We start from the raw sequence: 15,296 nt of genomic DNA, 5'->3' as shown, positions 1-15,296 counted from the left end.
ACAAGAAAAAAAGTGAAAATAGAAAGAAAAAATAGAAAACAAAGTTTTTGAATATAGGGAAAGGAAGGGAGTTGAAGGGGAGGGCGGAATGGAAAAAAATGAAGAGGCGGGATGTATCATGCACAGGTGCAAATTCCCTGTGATGCGTGTTAGCATTATGTATGCCTAAAATATACCATTAAATCTTTTGCTTCAAAAAAGAAGAGTATGTGTCTGATTTATTGCACTTAACATTATGGTCTCAAGGTGCATCCATTTTCCTACAAAGGACTCAAGTTTATCCCTCCTCATGGCACAGTAGTACTCCATGGTATGTTAATACCACATTTTCTCTGTCTGTTCACCTGTTGACAGGACAGACTTACAGGCTGTTTCCAAGATATAACTATTATGAGTTGTGCTGCTATAAACATGGGTGTGCATGGATCACTGTAACATGACATCTTCAGTCTTTCAGGAAGATACCCAGAAAGAAGAATAGCTGTAACAAATGGAACTTCACGTTTTAGGGTTTTTTCTTTTTTTAATTTTTTTGCAGTTACCAGGGATCAAACTCAGGACCTTGTGCTTGCAAGACAGACACGATGCCACTGAGCTAAATCCCCAGCTCAAGTTTTAGGGGTTGTTTTGGTACTGGGGATCGAACTCGGGTCCTTGTGCTTGCACAGCAGGCAGAGAAACCACTGAGTTAAATCCCTGGCCCTCAAGTTATAGTTTTCTGAGGAATCTCCAAACTGATTTCCATAGGAGTTGTGCTAGTTTACATTCCTACCGGCAATGTAGAAGCCCCCCCGCCCACCCCAACCTCGCCCGCACTTGGTATTATTTGATTTCTAGACAATATGGCCATACTTTCTGGGCTAAGATGGACTGGCTCACTCTTATCGAAGCACAAAATAGACTGAGAGAGGAAGGACCCAGCAACAACGATTCTTTTCTAATTTATTTATTTTTTTTGGTACCGGAATTGAACTCCGCACCTTGCGCTTGTGAGGCAGGTGGCAGAACCACCGAGCTCTAATTTAATTTTGTTACAAGTACCTGCCATTCACAACTGCACCGTGATCAGAAGAGACATCATATTCTCATTCCATGGGTTGGAAACTGAGGCTCAGACAGGCAAAGTCACTCGCCCAAGGTGGCCCCGCAGCCAGGCAGCAGCAAAATCGGGACTGGAACCCAGGCCGGGCAGGTCCCATCCATCCCCAGCAGTCCGCAGCAGTGGGGGTCCAGGACCCATGACCCCTAGGGCTGCTGAGGGTCCCCACTACTTGGCCAGGGCCATGGAAATGACAGCAGGGAAGCTCCAGTCGCTCAACTCCCCAAAATCTGTGAGGTCCCGGGCCGCCACCTGGATGTAGTACTTGGCCTGGGGCCACACAGACCTGAGGACAAAGGCTGTAGCTTCGATGGGGCCCACCTGCGGCAGAGAGGGTGGAAGGTTCCGGATGGAGGAGATGGGTGCCATTGTGCCCTCTTGCGGGGCACAACCCCAGGACTCTGATCCCAACAGACCAATCTACACCACATGCCTTCCATGCCCCCGCCACGGTGTAGGTGTAGCTCAGTGTCCCCCAAAGGTCCTGGTGTTGAAATTTATTTATTTATTCATTTATTTATTTATTTATTTATTATTTATTGGTACCGGGGATCGAACTCAGGTCCTTGCGCTTGCCAGGCAGGCACCAGAACCACTGAGCTAAATCCCCGGTCCCCTGGTGTTGAAATTTAATCCCCAGTGCAAGTAAGAAGATGGAAACTGTCAGCCATGGTGGCACAGCCTGTTAGCCCATGATTCTGGAGGCTGAGGCAGGACGATCTCAAGTTTGAGGCCACTCTGGGCAACTTAGCAGGACTCTATCTCTAAATATCATTTTAATAAAAAAAGACAGGGGATGTGGCTCAGTGGTAGAGCATTTGACTAGCATAGGTTCAATACCCAGCACCAGTAAAAATAAAAAAAGGAGTGGAAACTTAATCCAGCATGATGTTTAGGAGCAGAACATCTGGGAAATGACTAGGATTCAATAGAGTCCTCTGTATATTAAAATCTTTTTTTTTTTTTTTTTTGGTACCAGGGATCGAACTCAGGACCTTGTGCTTGCGAGGCAGGCGCCAGAACCACTGAGCTAAATCCCCGGCCCTGTATATTAAAATCTTGCCTCGACAAGTGAGAGCTACCCATCTGTGACTTTTCTGACCCTGCCTGTCCCTCCCTGGTGTCCCCAGAACGCCTCGCCCTCCCTCTGGGCTCCATGTGATCACGACTCACAACTCTGTAACCCCAAGCCCAAGCATTTATGTTTCATGCTGGACCTGACTTGTCCCACATAGTGGCTGGATGTGGCTCTTTAGTTGTTCTGTCTTGTTTGAAACAGGGTCTCACTGTGTAGTTCAGGCCGGCCTTGAACTCACTATGTAGCTCAGGCTGGTGACCCTCCTCCCTCAGCCTCCTGAGTGTTGGAATCATGGGCGTGGACCGCCACACCAGCTTTTCCTGAATATTTTTTATCCCCAGTTAGTTGAATTGCTGACTGCAGAACCCACACATAAAGAGGGCCAACTGTATATTCACAGAATTGAGCAAGCAATCAATCAAAATTTAAAACCTAAAAACCCAAGCTGGGTGTGGTGGTAAATGCCTGTAACCTGGTATCTATCACTGAGTACAATGTGCTAGAGAGGTCCATCCACAATGTGGCAAGTATCACAACCTTGCTCCTCTTCTGGGCTGAGTAATATTCCAGAGCATGGATGGATCTCACTGGATGTGTCTCCTGCCAACTGTCACATGTGCTGTTCCCTTTACCCGTGTCCCCTTCCCACTCCCCTCCTCCTCCTCACCTGGCGGAAGTGCATGGCTCCCTGCCGCCTGTAGCGGATCCAGTACTTGAGAGAGAACAGCTCCGGGAAGGGCCAGGACCGCGGGGGCTCCCACTGCACCTGGAGCTGCCGCCCAGGGAGGGAGTTCAAGCGCACACCTTCTGGAGGGTCTGGTTTGACTGGCCGGGCAGCAAGAAGGAATTAGGGATGGGAGCTCATTCATCCCTTCAAACAAGTTTTTGTTTTTCCCCTTCCTGTTGTTCTGAGGACGGAACCCATGACCTTCCACCTGTTAGGCGAGTGCTCACTACTGAGTTACACCTCTAACCCTTGGTAAAATTTTATTCTGAGACAGCATCTGGCTAAGTTGTCCAGCCTGGCCTCAAGCTGTGACTATGTAGCTGGGATGACAGGTATGTGCCACTGCACCCAGCTTACAAAATTTTTAATTTTTTTTTTTGCAGGGGAGGGTTTGAGACAAGATCTCACTATGTAGCCCAGGCTGGCTTCAGACTCATAGTGATCCTCCTGCCTCAGCCTCCCGAGTGCTAGGACTACAATTATGCGCCGCCACATCCAGCATTACACTATTTTTTGAGCCATAAAACACATATCCTATCACCATTTTAAAGGGTACAACTCAGTGGCCTTTAGTGTATTCCCAAAGCTTTGCAAATGTCACTTCTAATTCTGGAACATTCCTATCACCCTAGAAGGAAGCCCTGTCCTCATGAGCAGTCCCTTGTCCCTGTCCTCCCCAGCCCTCACCACCCACAGATCCACTTCCTGTCTCTGGATTTGCCTGTCCTGGGCTTTGCCTATTCATGGTGCCACATGCTGTATCCTCTTGTGTCTGGTGTCTCTCACTGAGCATAATGTCCTCAAGGTCCCTCCACAAGGCAGCACATGTTGGAGCTGATCTAAGTGCAAGGCTTGTGCCCCTGGGGAGAGAGCTTTCACTTTTACCTGGAGGTAGGTGGGAGCCATGGAGGGCTACAGGCAGAGGCAGGACAGAGACTGATTAGGACTCACGGGCACCCTCTGGTGGGAAACATTGGAAGCGACTGCACTTGTCCAGTGAGTGACCCTGGGACTGGGCAGGTGGAAGCAGAGGCGGGAAGAGCAGGGGTGACTGGCAGGAGGCAGGGAGGGGAGAGGAGACTCACTAATGCGCTCGGGCATGAAGGGCACCAAGGTGCTGCGGGCGCCCTTGGGGTGGACGGCGGTGATGTTGAGCACGTAGGGCACCATGGAGAACAGCTGGATGTCAGGGATGGAGCAGTGCGTGGCCTCCGGGACAGGCTGCAGACAGGGCCGACTCTCCCCCTGTGTGGCCACACCAAGCCTAAACACAGGTGGCATCATGAGGGCCCCTCCCTCCTGGACCCCAATCGAGAGGCACAGGGTTCCCACCCCTCCTTGGGGCTGAGCAGCTGGGTGGGTGAGCCCTTCGTGACCAGGTGACCAGGGTTTAGGGTGACACAGCCCAGGGGAACAGTAGGCTTCTGGGATTCTCGCAGCAGCAAATATTCTAACTTTTGTTCGTTTTGAGACAGGGTATCGCTATGCAGTCCAGGCTGACCTTGAACTCACTATGGAGCCCAGGCTGGCCTGGAACCCATCCTGCCTCAGCCTCCTGAGTGTTGGGAGCACGGGTGGGCACCACCCCTGGCAGCTACATTCCAACTTTTTTTTTCTTTTCTTGCAGTACTGGGGATCGAACTCAGGACCTTGTGTTTGCCAGGCAGGTGTGGTGCCACTGAGCTACATCCCCACTTTACTTTCTAACTTTTTTTTTGGTACTAGGGATTGAACTTGAGAGGCAGGTGGTGGAACCACTGAGCTAAATACCCAGCCCTATTCTAATTTTTGAATCCCAACATTTGGCAAGTCAGTAAATTCATAGACTCTAGAGTCTGAAATAGAGTCTCTCTATTTTGGACACCCTAAGATCAGGCTTTTTTTATTTTTAAAATTGTCATTTCTGCAGCATTAGGAATAGAACTGAGACTCATGCATCCCAGGCAAGCATTCTACCACTGAGTTACGCTACATCTCCAGCTATTTTTATTTCATTTTGAGACATAAAACACATCCTAAAACTCACCATTTTAAAGGGTCTGGTTAAGTTCCTGAAGCTACCTTTGGAAGTTGATATCCTCCTGCTTCAGCCTCCTGAGTAGCTGTGATTAAAGGTGTACCCAGACCAGGCAAGTGAGATGTCTGACATTAGAATATTGAAACCAGCAGGGCATCATGTGATAGAAGTTTTTTGAAACATTCACAATATTCTATTTCCTTTCACTTCATTTTTGTGTGTGTGTGATGCTGGGGATAGAACCCAAGTCCGTTTCCATGCTAAGCAAGTGCTCATTACTGAGCTGCAACCCCACCCCAAACTAATATTTTGAAAGAAAGAAACAAACAACAAAAAGGAAACATACATACACACAAAGGAAACACACAAAACAATGCCAAAAAATAAACAAATACTTTGTACAGTCACCGCATGTGATATTAAATTAATTTACATTATAACTATTACTATGTAAATAAAATCTAAAGATGAAAACATTAAATTAAATTGCATTAAATTAAATGATAAATATTTGTAATATTTAGATACCATTTAAGTTAGATATCGAATACCACCCATGTTTTTTTTTTTGGTACCGGCGAATGAACTCAGGTCCTTGTGCTTTCGCAGCAGGTGGGGGGGAAACCACTGAGCTAAATCCCCGGCCCCCAGCCATGTTTGTTCCCTCCCCCTCCCCCTCCTCTTCCCTCTCCCTCTCTCTCTCTCTCTCTTTCTTTCTTGGTGCAGGGGATGAAACCAGGCCTATAACACGTGCTAGGCAGTGGCTCAGCCCTGAGCTGCACCCCTACCCCTTCTTAAAATTTTATTTTGAGTCCAGGATTTAGCTCAGTGGTTCTGCCACCTGCCTTGCAAGCACAAGGTCCTGAGTTCGATCCCGGTACCATAAAAGAAAAAAAATTTTATTTTGCGGCAGTGCCTCATTGTATTGCCCAGGCTAGCTTCAAATGTTCAAACTTATGATCCTCCTGCCTCGGCCTCCTGAGTGCTGGGATGACAGGCGTCACCACTACACCCAGCTAGGAAGTGTTTTTCTATTGGCCATCGCTGCTCTTGATTTGGGGTTTGGGACACCTGAGGCCACTACAGCCAGCCTGACCTCTCCCAGAAGCCACTTGCCCTGCCATCCTGCCAGCCCCTCTGACCTGTATGTGGCGATGAAGGTGGCTGTGGGCACCGGCGACAGCGTCCAGGAGCAGTCCACGGCAACCGGGTACCTGGAGGCCCGGCACTGCACCCGGGGCTGGCTCAGAGTCACTGGGGCCCCAGGAAGACAGGGAGAAGTGTGAGTTGCAGATTCACCCGGAGATTGCCACCATCCCATCAGGAACTGTCAGCTCATTTCCCAGACAGGGAAAGTGAGGCTGTAGGAGTTAGGAGGCTGGGATCTGTGGCACACAGCTGTAATCCCAGGTATTCAGGAGGCTGAGTCAGGAGGATCTCAAGTTCCAGGCCAGCCTGGGCTACATAGGAAGACTCTTTTTCAAAACTTAAAAAATTTACAAAAGGGCCGGGGATTTAGCTCAGTGGTTTTGCTGCCTGCTGCGCAAGCGCAAGGACCCGAGTTTGATCCCCCCCCAAAAAAATTTACAAAGGTCTAGGGGTGCAGCTAGCATATACAAGGCCCTGGTTCAATTCCCAACCCTTCATGTAAAGAGCCAGGTGAGCCAGGTAGGAGAGGGGTTTCCTGCACCTCTTTTTGTAACACTTTTTCTTCAAAGTAGGCAGACATCTGTTCTAATCCAAAATGAACACATTCAACTCAAAATTTATACCTATATCAAGCCTTGGCGTCCACAGTGATCCATCCCAGGAGCCCCACAAAACTCCTTACCTGGCACAGTGTGGTGTTTGCCTAGAGCCCAGACAATGTTCTCCCACCAACTATATTTTTTTTTGTTGTTCTTTTAGGTTTTGTTTTTGTTTTTTTGGTACTGGGGATCGAACTTGGGACCTTGTGCTTGCCAGGCAGGTGCCAGAACCACTGAGCTAAATCCCTGGCCCTACCCCACCAACTTTAAATCATCGATACACCGCTTTTGGGGGGTAGGGGGTCGAGTCTCACTCTGCAGTTCAAGCTGGCCTAGAACTCACTATGTAGCCCAGGCTGGCCTCAAACTCCAGGGAATCCTCCTGCCTCGGCCTCCCAAGTGTTGGGATGACAGGCGTGCGCCACCACACCCAGAAGTTGGCTCCTAACATTCTTGGTCCAAGTCTAAAGGTCAGGGTTGAGTTCCCCAACAATGTCCCTCTGCTTGGGTCCCCCACCTCAGGGGTCCTACATACCTTTCACGCCACCACAGGGCAAACAGCCGCTCCAGAGGGCGAGAAGCAGGAGCAGCCTTGGGGTCATGGTTGCCGGCTTCTGCAGCTTTGGCTTCTGCTCTCCAGAGTTCGGGTGGAGGACACAGAGGCCAGTCCAGGAGAAGGCTGGGGACCCGCCCAGGGAAAGCCCAGTGCCACAACGGGCTCCCCAGGGCTGACTCATGGGCTGGATTTGTGGGGCTGCTGGAGAATGCACAGAATGGCAGAGCTGTTCCCAGTCCCCTCTGCAGCCACCAAGTTTGTTGTGGAATTCCCTGAGGGTGGGGGCAGGGAGGAGGTCAAAAAAGAGAGAAGTGACCCCATGGCCTTTCCCAGCACAGCAGGACGTGCTGGGCCCTTCCTTCCGGTAGCAGCATTGCTGGGGAAACCCCAGAGAAGGGGATGGGGAGGAGAACTCAGAGAAGGACAGGGACAAGGACAGGAGAGGGTAGAGGGATAGAGTGAGACGCAGAGAGACACAAAGATGAGCAGGGCTTGGTGGTGCCTGCCTGTCATTCCAGCACTCTGGGAGGCTGAGGCAGGAGGGTCGAAAATTTGAGCCCCCCTCCAGGCTCCAGGCCACAGAGATGCAGGAACGGAGCCTTGGGGAGGCAGCCCCACCCTCAGATATTCTTCATGTGACAAGGACACCCAGGGACACCAGGAAATCCCCAGGGACAGGCTGGACCCCCCCCCCCTCACTGGGGGAAGGAATTCCCGCACACATTGCCAGCTGCCTCCCCTCCCTTAGGCAGAAGGACTCAGAAGTCACCGGTGGGGATTTTGGGGGACTTGCCGAAGGAGCGGGGAGCCATCGGGGCAGGCGTTGGGTGCCAGCTGTGGTGAGGTTTGGGGTAAGAAAGTGAGTTTAACTCAGAATTGTGGAGAAGGTGCGGTGGTGCACACCAGCGACCCAGCACTCTGGGAGGCTGAGGCAGGAGAATCACAGGTTCAAGCCCAACCTGGGCAACTTAGCAGCTTAGTAAGACCTTGTCTCAAAATTACATAAAAGGTTTTTAAAAAATGAAAAGGCTGAGGATGTACCTCAGGGCAAAGATCCTGGGTTGAATCCTCAGTACCACCACCGCCAAAAAAAAAAAAAAAGTATTGATTCCAATAACTGAGTTTTGGCCCCAGGAGGTGAGGGCTTCCTGTTGAGAGTCACCCCATCCCTTCCCTGCTGAGGTAGCCAGCATCAGGCCACACACACCCTTGTGCTGTGCACAGTACGGTTTTATTCCTGGCTTAGTACATGGGCAGGAGCTAGGGACTCACAGATTGTCCGGTGGGGAGGCAGGGGTGCCAGCCTGATCAGTCTGTGTGGGGGCCACAAGTGGAGATGCTGCCAACTAGGGAGGAGCCCAGGCTGGTCCCCAAATGCCCACAGGCCCCGTGGGGCCCGGAGAAACTGGTCCTCAGCGGCCCTGAGCCTGCAGCCGCTGCATCTGCAAGATCTGGGTGAGAATCCGCTGCACATCCTCATCCATCTGACCCTGGGGCGGGGAAGAGAGGAGGAAAGCCACCCTGGTGCAACTGTCCTGGCGCCCCGTCCCCTCCACAGCACCCCCATAGCCTAAGGTGACCGCAAGCCCTGAGCGTTTCCTCGCCTGGCCCAGCCTCTCGCTGTCCAGAGGGGAAACTGAAGCCCCAGTGGCAGATGCAGAAGCGGGCACCCAGATTTGCAGATTTGCAGCTGGGAGTCTGTGCCGCTCACCTGGATGGCATAGAGCAGGTGGGTCCTGTACAAAGCCACCACAGCACAGTGGTCCCTGGTGGCGTCCTGTGGCATGGGGGAGGGGTGCTCAGTGAAACAAGACCCCACCTCCTTCTGTCCAGCAAGGTGCACCCAGAGCCCAATTATACCCGAGAGGTGGTGTATCACCGTGGAGCTGCAAACCTGCCCTGGGCATGCGCCCATGACCCTCCAGCCCTGCCCCTCGCCCACAGACCCCTCTTCGATCCCCCCCCTCGCTCGCCCACCAGCTGCACGGGTGGTTGAACCTCTGGGGTCCTTATGCACTGTCTCCTATTCCCCCACAGCCCTCACCTCCATCTGTCGCTGCATAGCCTTCACCTGGTCACGGAGGGCCTCCACCTCAGGGCTGGCCCCGGCTGCCCGCTGCTCTTTTAAGGCCTCCTTCAGGCTGAAGACCTCTTTGGACAGTTCTGTGATCTGGAAGTGGGATATATGGGCATCCCCCTGAGCCCAGGGTGCGGGCTGGGGACTGGGGTGGGGGCACCAGGAAACAGCAAGGGGTCCCAGCCTGCTAGGGAACGGCACAACCCAGGGGTTAGCAAACCCTACCCCTGCCCCAGGCCTAGTTTGGCCCTCAACAGTTTTTGTAGTGTGGGTGAGCTAAGAACACGTTTCACACCTACAGTTTTGTTTGTTTATTTATCTAGCAGCACTGACGATGGAACCCAGCACCAAAAACAAAGAACAGAATTTGGGAACCTGAGTTGAAACCCTGGCTGAACCACTTCATGGCTGTGTGACCTAGGGCAAGTGGATTCACCTCTCTGTGCATAAGTTTCTTCAAATGAGGATAATTAAAGCACCTATCAGGTGGATGTGGTGGCGCATGCCTGTGATCTCAGCACTGGGGAGGCTGAGCCTGGAACATTGCTATGAGTTCAAGGCTGGCCTGAATGACATAGTAAGACCCTGTCTCAAAAAACAAAACAAGGCCGGGGATTTAGCTCAGTGGTTCCACTGCCTGGCTTGCAAGCGCAAGGACCGGAGTTTGATCCCAGGTACCAAAACAAAAACAAAAACAAAAACAACAAAAAACCCAAAACCCAAAGCACCTATCTTATGGGAATCTGATATAAAGAATAAAGGGAACACTGCATGTAAAGTGCATGGCCCGGGCTCGGGAATTCAGTAAGCATTTAATAAATGGTTATAACTAGAGCAGCAGAAGCCTTGGTGCTCCCGCCTTTCTGTGCCTCAGTTTCCCTTTTGGTTGGGACATTCTTATGTTCTTTCCAACCTCTGCAGAGTGGGGACCCTCAGACACAGCATGGGAAGGGGGAACCCACCTTCTTCTCCTTCTCCTTGGCTTTGTCCAGGGCTTCCTGGGCAAGGCTCTGGGCCTGGCGTGCCCTTTCCGCCTCGGTACGGAGTCCCCGTAGCTGCTGCTCAGCCGTGGCCAGCTGGGCTTCAGCCGCATGCCGTTCACTCTTCATGAACAGAGCCTCCCGCTGCACCTGAGGCCCAAGCCCAGGTAGGATGTTCAGGACACGTGGTCCCCAAAAATGCTTGGACCCAGCGTCCTTCTGACCCTTGTCCCGAGGACATTCCGGCCCAGGCCCATCAGAATTCTGAGTTCCCTTTGGTTCTACAAACATTGCAACCTTGCCGTGCACCTCTAAACTATGAGCTATGTTTCCTCAGGCAAGTGAATTAACCTCTTTGGGCCACATTTTCCCTGTATTAAAATGAAGATATCCCCTGCTGGGTATCTTTCCCAAAGAATTAAAAGAATCATACCACAGTGATATATGTGCACCCATGTTCATAGCCGCACAGTTTGTAATAGCTAAAACTTGGAAACACCCAAATGCTCATCAACTGGAGACTGGATAAAGAAAATGTGTTTTTTAATATAAAATGGAGTACTACTCAGCCATAAAAAATGAAAAATTAGAGACATTTATAGCAAAATGGATGCACATGAGGCCATAATCTTAAGTGAGATAAATAGGACACACATGTGTAAATACCAAATAGTTTCTCTAGTGTGAGAAACTGGAAGTGTAAATAAGGATTAAAAGGTATAATAGATAATGTGAAATAGGAAGAAAAGGGGCAAAGGGGAAGGGGAAGTGGGAGGGGTAGGGGATAGAAAAAAAGGGAATGGAATTAATATGAGAAAATGAAAAAATGGAAACAAAGTCTTTGTAAATAGGGAGGGACGGAGGGGTTGAAGGCCAGGGGAAGAGGGAAAAAATAAGAACCAAGAGAGATTATGTAAAGGTGCAAATTTCCAATGATGAATGTCATTATACTGTATAACTAAAATGTACTGATAAAATTTAAAAATAAAATGGAGATAATATAAGTATGTGCATACCACGAACAAATAGATGAAATATGATTTATGTTAGTGCCTGGTAAGTGCTGGGTTTGTGTGTGTGTGTGTGTGTGTGTGTGTGTGTGTGGTACTCAGAATTGAACTCAGGACCTTGCACTTAAGAGGCAGGCATGGTGCCACTGAGCTTCATCCCAAGCCCCTTCCTACTCTTAACCCCCACTGATACTTAGAATTCATTATTTGAGATTTCACTGCTCCCAGGGCTGAGGAGGTGAGCTGCGTGGGCGTGGGTGCCAGCAGCACCCCCCCCACCCCGTGGAAATGAAAAGACACATAAATAAGCCTCAAAAACAGACTTCGAGATTACCTACAGCAACCCCAAAGGGAAATGAGATGGAACAATCTGATACTCAACAACCTGGACTCCCTGAACTGGCAACAAAAGAGGATCTGGGAAAAATGAAATCAGAAATAATTTCTTAGATAACAGCAGAGATTGTGCCCATAGTGCACAACATGATTAATAAATCTAGAGAGGACACAGATAAAAAAATGGAGGAGCTAAGGAACATGATGGAATCTCAACATAGGAAACAAATGGAATCCATAAAACAGATACAAACAGATTTCCAGGAGATTAAAAACTCCATTGAAAGTCTACACAACAGAATGAATCAATGTGAGGACAGAATTTCAGATATAGAAGATAAGATTGCAATTAGTGAGCAGGAAAAGAAAAATTGCTTTAAAATTGTAAGGGACCACGAGAAATCAATCCAGCAGCTGCTAGGCAATGCAAAGAAGAATAACATAAGACTGATTGGAGTCAATGAAGAAACAGGAGAGAGTGCAGATGACATAAAAACACTGTTCACAGAAGTGATAGCAAAAAACTTCCCAAGCCGGGGAAAAGAACTTGACATACAGATAAGTGAGGCATATAGGACTCCAACTAGCCTTGATCAAAAAAATCTACACATAGGCATATAATAGTTGGGATTCCAGAAACCCAACAGAAGAACAAAATTCTACAAGCAGTGAGAGAAAAGAAACAAATCACATACAAAGGAAAGCCCTTTAGAATCACAGCAGACTTCTCAATGCAAACCTTCAAGCCAAGAAGAGTTTGGAGTAACATATTTCAAGCCCTAAAGGAAAACAGCCTCCAACCCAGATTGATGTACCCCGCAAAACTGTCTTTCAAAATTAATGGAGAATTGGGCCGGGGATTTAGCTCAGTGGTTCCGTCGTTTGCCTTGCAAGCGCAAGGACCTGAGTTCAATCCCTGGTACCAAAAAACCCCACAAAATTAATGGAGAAATAAGATACTTTCATGATAAAGAGCACCTTAGTAACTTCATGAATACCAAACCAGCACTCCAAAAAATTTTAGACAATATCCTAGGAAAAGACAAGGAGGATCACAACCCCAGGAAGCCCAACAGAATGATTCCGTTGGGCATGACAAATTAAACACAAAAGGGGAGAATCCAACGAAAAGAAAAAGTCTTGACACGGCTTTTAAAACTTTTAACTTCATCTCCCTAATGAGTGTATAATTCAATCTTGTTATTGTACTGATTAGTATTTTTCTGATTCTAGTGTTGCACACCTTTCCTTGTGCTGTACTGGCTATTTATCATCTTCTTGTGTCTACTTAATTGGGTTGTCTATTTCAAGTAACTTTTTTTTTGGTACCGGGGATCGAACTCGGGATCTTGCGCTTGTGAGGCAGGCAGCGGAACCACTGAGCTAAATCCCCGGCCCTGGGTTGTCTATTAATGAGCTGTAAGAGTTCTTTATATATTCTGGTCATAGGTTATACGCATTATAAATATAGTCTGTTTAAGGACTACTTTTCATTTTAATGATGTCATTTAAAGTTTTAAATTTTGATGGAATCTCATTTATCAATTTTTTTCTTTTATACATCATGTTTTTTGTATCCTAGGAAGTTCTTGCCTACCCTAAATTCATAAACATTTTCCCTTATAATTTCTTCTTAAAGTTTTATAGTTTTAGTCTTTCATGTTTAGGTTCATAGATCCTTTCGAGTTATTTTTATGTATGGAAATAAAGGGTTGCAGTTAATTTTTTATATATGGATACCAGGTGTTCTAGTGTCATTTGCTGAAAACACTATCTTTTCCTCTGCTCTTGAATTGAGTTTATATTCTATAAAATGTTAATGTTAAATAATCTTTCAAAACTCAGTGGACCATATATGTGTGGTTCTATTGCTAGATTCTCTGTTTTATTCCAATGATCTATATGTCTTTCCTTACACCAACACTGCCTTGATTACTGTAGCTTTAGAGGAAGTCTTAAAATTAGGTACTAAACATCTTCCAACACTGTTTTTTTTTCTTTCTCTTTTTACTTTTCTAGGTCCTTTGTACTCCTACATAACTTTTAAATTTCAATATCCAATTCTTCATTTATACCAAGTATACATAGACCTGAATTTTTATATATACTTTGTGTTTTTTAATCCCGCTAAATTCAAATACAAGTTCTAGGGGCTCCTAGAGATTTTTTAGTATTTTCTCTGTAGATGATCATTTCATCTACATACAAAGATTTTGCTTCTTGCCAATCCTATCCTAATTGTGTCATTTTATTGCCAGACTATTTTGGTTTAGGCCTATGTTTCAAAGTTTAATGGACAGATGAAGAGTAGGCATATCTGCCCTTGTTCCCCACCTTAAGGAGAAACCACTGTATCTTCTCCATTCATATAAGGTGTTCTTGCTGGAAGTATGGAGTACATGTCTTTAATCTGTTGAGAAGGTTCTGTTCTACTTCTAGTCTCCTGATAGCTTTTACCATGAACAGCTGTATAATTTAGTCTAATACTTTTTCTCCAACTACTGACAGGATCATATGGCTTTTCCCTTTCCTCTGTTAAAATGATGACTTTTGGGGGTGGATCTTCCAATGCTGAACCAACACTGCCATCCCTACAATAAAACCACTTTCTGCATACTGGCAGATCTGACTTCTAATAGTTTTTGTTAAACAAATTTTTATCTATGTTCATACTTTTTTCTTCTATTATCTTTATCCAGTTTTAGGATTAGCACGATGTTGATTTCCTAAAATGAGGGAAGAAGTGTTCCTTCTGTTTTCTGCTTTAAATGTTTGATATAATTTACCAGTTAAAACATATATGAGGGCCAGGGATTTAGCTCAGTGGTTCTGGCGCCTGCCTTGCAAGCACCATGTCCCAAATTCGATCCCCAGTACCAAAAAATAACCCCCGAAATCCCCGATTATGAGCCTGTTGTTGCTAGGACTATACTTTCTTTCTTTCTTTTTTTTTTTTTTGGTACCAGGGATCAAATTCCAGTCCTTGTGCTTGTGCAGCAGGCAGTGAAACCACCGAGCTAAATCCCTGGCCCCAGGAATATACCTTCTTTAATAGGCGCTATTCAAATTTTTTATTTCCTCCATAGTTAGTTTCATTAATTTGTCTTCCAAGGTACTTCTTAGAAGTTGTCAAATTTATTTCAAAAACGATTTTTGTAATATGCTTTCTATATCCTTTTAAATTCTGTAAAATCTGTGGTAATGTCTCCTAGATCTTGATATTGTAATTTAAAAAATGTATAATTGATAGTGTAATAGGAAGAAAAGGTCTAGAGGAGCAGGGGAAGTGGGAGGGGTAGGGGAAAGGAAAGAAAGGAAAAGAAAAAATATGAGAACAGGAAAAAAATGGAAACAAAGTCTTTGCAAATAGGGAAGGGTGCAAGGGGTGAAGGGAGGAAGGGGAAGGGGAAAAAAAATAAGAACCAAGATACTCATGTAATGGTACAAGATCCCAATGATGTATGTAAATGTATTTTATACCTAATATGTACCAATAAACTTAATGGGAAAAAAAAAGAATTCATTATTTGACTTTGTGGAACACAAACTGGGCGTATCTGACATATAGCAGGTTGAGAATTAGTCCCTCATATCATTGGGAGTTGAACCCAGGGCCTTTGCACTAAGCTACATTCCCAACCCTTTTTATTTTAAATTTTGAAACAAGG

General features: G+C 47.0%; 2 protein-coding genes across 13 annotated transcripts in view; both read right to left on the bottom strand.

Moving 5' to 3' along the window:
* Window positions 1-858: 858 nt before the first annotated feature.
* On the bottom strand, window positions 859-7,406 carry Ebi3 (Epstein-Barr virus induced 3). The gene is made up of 5 exons (XM_013065860.3): window positions 7,205-7,406; window positions 6,064-6,175; window positions 3,990-4,168; window positions 2,845-3,002; window positions 859-1,420 (listed from the first exon to the last, which is right to left on the bottom strand). The coding sequence occupies exons 1-5, from the start codon at window positions 7,404-7,406 to the stop codon at window positions 1,268-1,270; spliced, it is 804 nt and encodes a 267-aa protein (XP_012921314.1). The 3' UTR covers window positions 859-1,267.
* The window catches only part of Ankrd24 (ankyrin repeat domain 24), a 29,177-nt gene continuing 21,153 nt past the window's right edge, over window positions 7,273-15,296 (bottom strand). For 8 of the 12 annotated variants that reach the window (XM_087201693.1, XM_087201694.1, XM_021244878.2 and 5 more), the window contains 4 exons: window positions 10,265-10,432; window positions 9,270-9,395; window positions 8,937-9,002; window positions 8,435-8,715 (listed from right to left, as the gene is read on the bottom strand). In XM_087201693.1, coding sequence (XP_087057819.1) covers window positions 8,638-8,715; window positions 8,937-9,002; window positions 9,270-9,395; window positions 10,265-10,432 — 438 coding nt within the window. In that variant the 3' untranslated portion in view covers window positions 8,435-8,637. The other 4 variants (XR_015447551.1, XR_015447550.1, XM_087201688.1 and 1 more) reach the window with 4 other exon arrangements.

The sequence above is a fragment of the Heterocephalus glaber genome, unplaced genomic scaffold (assembly GCF_053883595.1).
Source record: "Heterocephalus glaber isolate CG9 unplaced genomic scaffold, H.glaber_assembly_v1.0 deba00001760, whole genome shotgun sequence".
Taxonomy (NCBI): domain Eukaryota; kingdom Metazoa; phylum Chordata; class Mammalia; order Rodentia; family Bathyergidae; genus Heterocephalus; species Heterocephalus glaber.
The sequence above is the reverse complement of the archived record's forward strand: the minus strand, read 5'-3'. Positions and strand labels throughout refer to the sequence as shown.

What these genes read in the sequence shown, in the direction of transcription:
- Ebi3 (XM_013065860.3), bottom strand. Translation starts at nt 7,406, where the DNA reads ATGAGTCAGCCCTGGGGAGCCCGTTGTGGCACTGGGCTTTCCCTGGGC. An exon ending in ACCTTCATCGCCACATACAG is followed by an intron (nt 4,169 to 6,063) that starts GTCAGAGGGGCT and finishes ACCTGTGTTTAG; the next exon opens with GCTTGGTGTGGCCACACAGG. An exon ending in CTTCATGCCCGAGCGCATTA is followed by an intron (nt 3,003 to 3,989) that starts GTGAGTCTCCTC and finishes CTGCCCGGCCAG; the next exon opens with TCAAACCAGACCCTCCAGAA.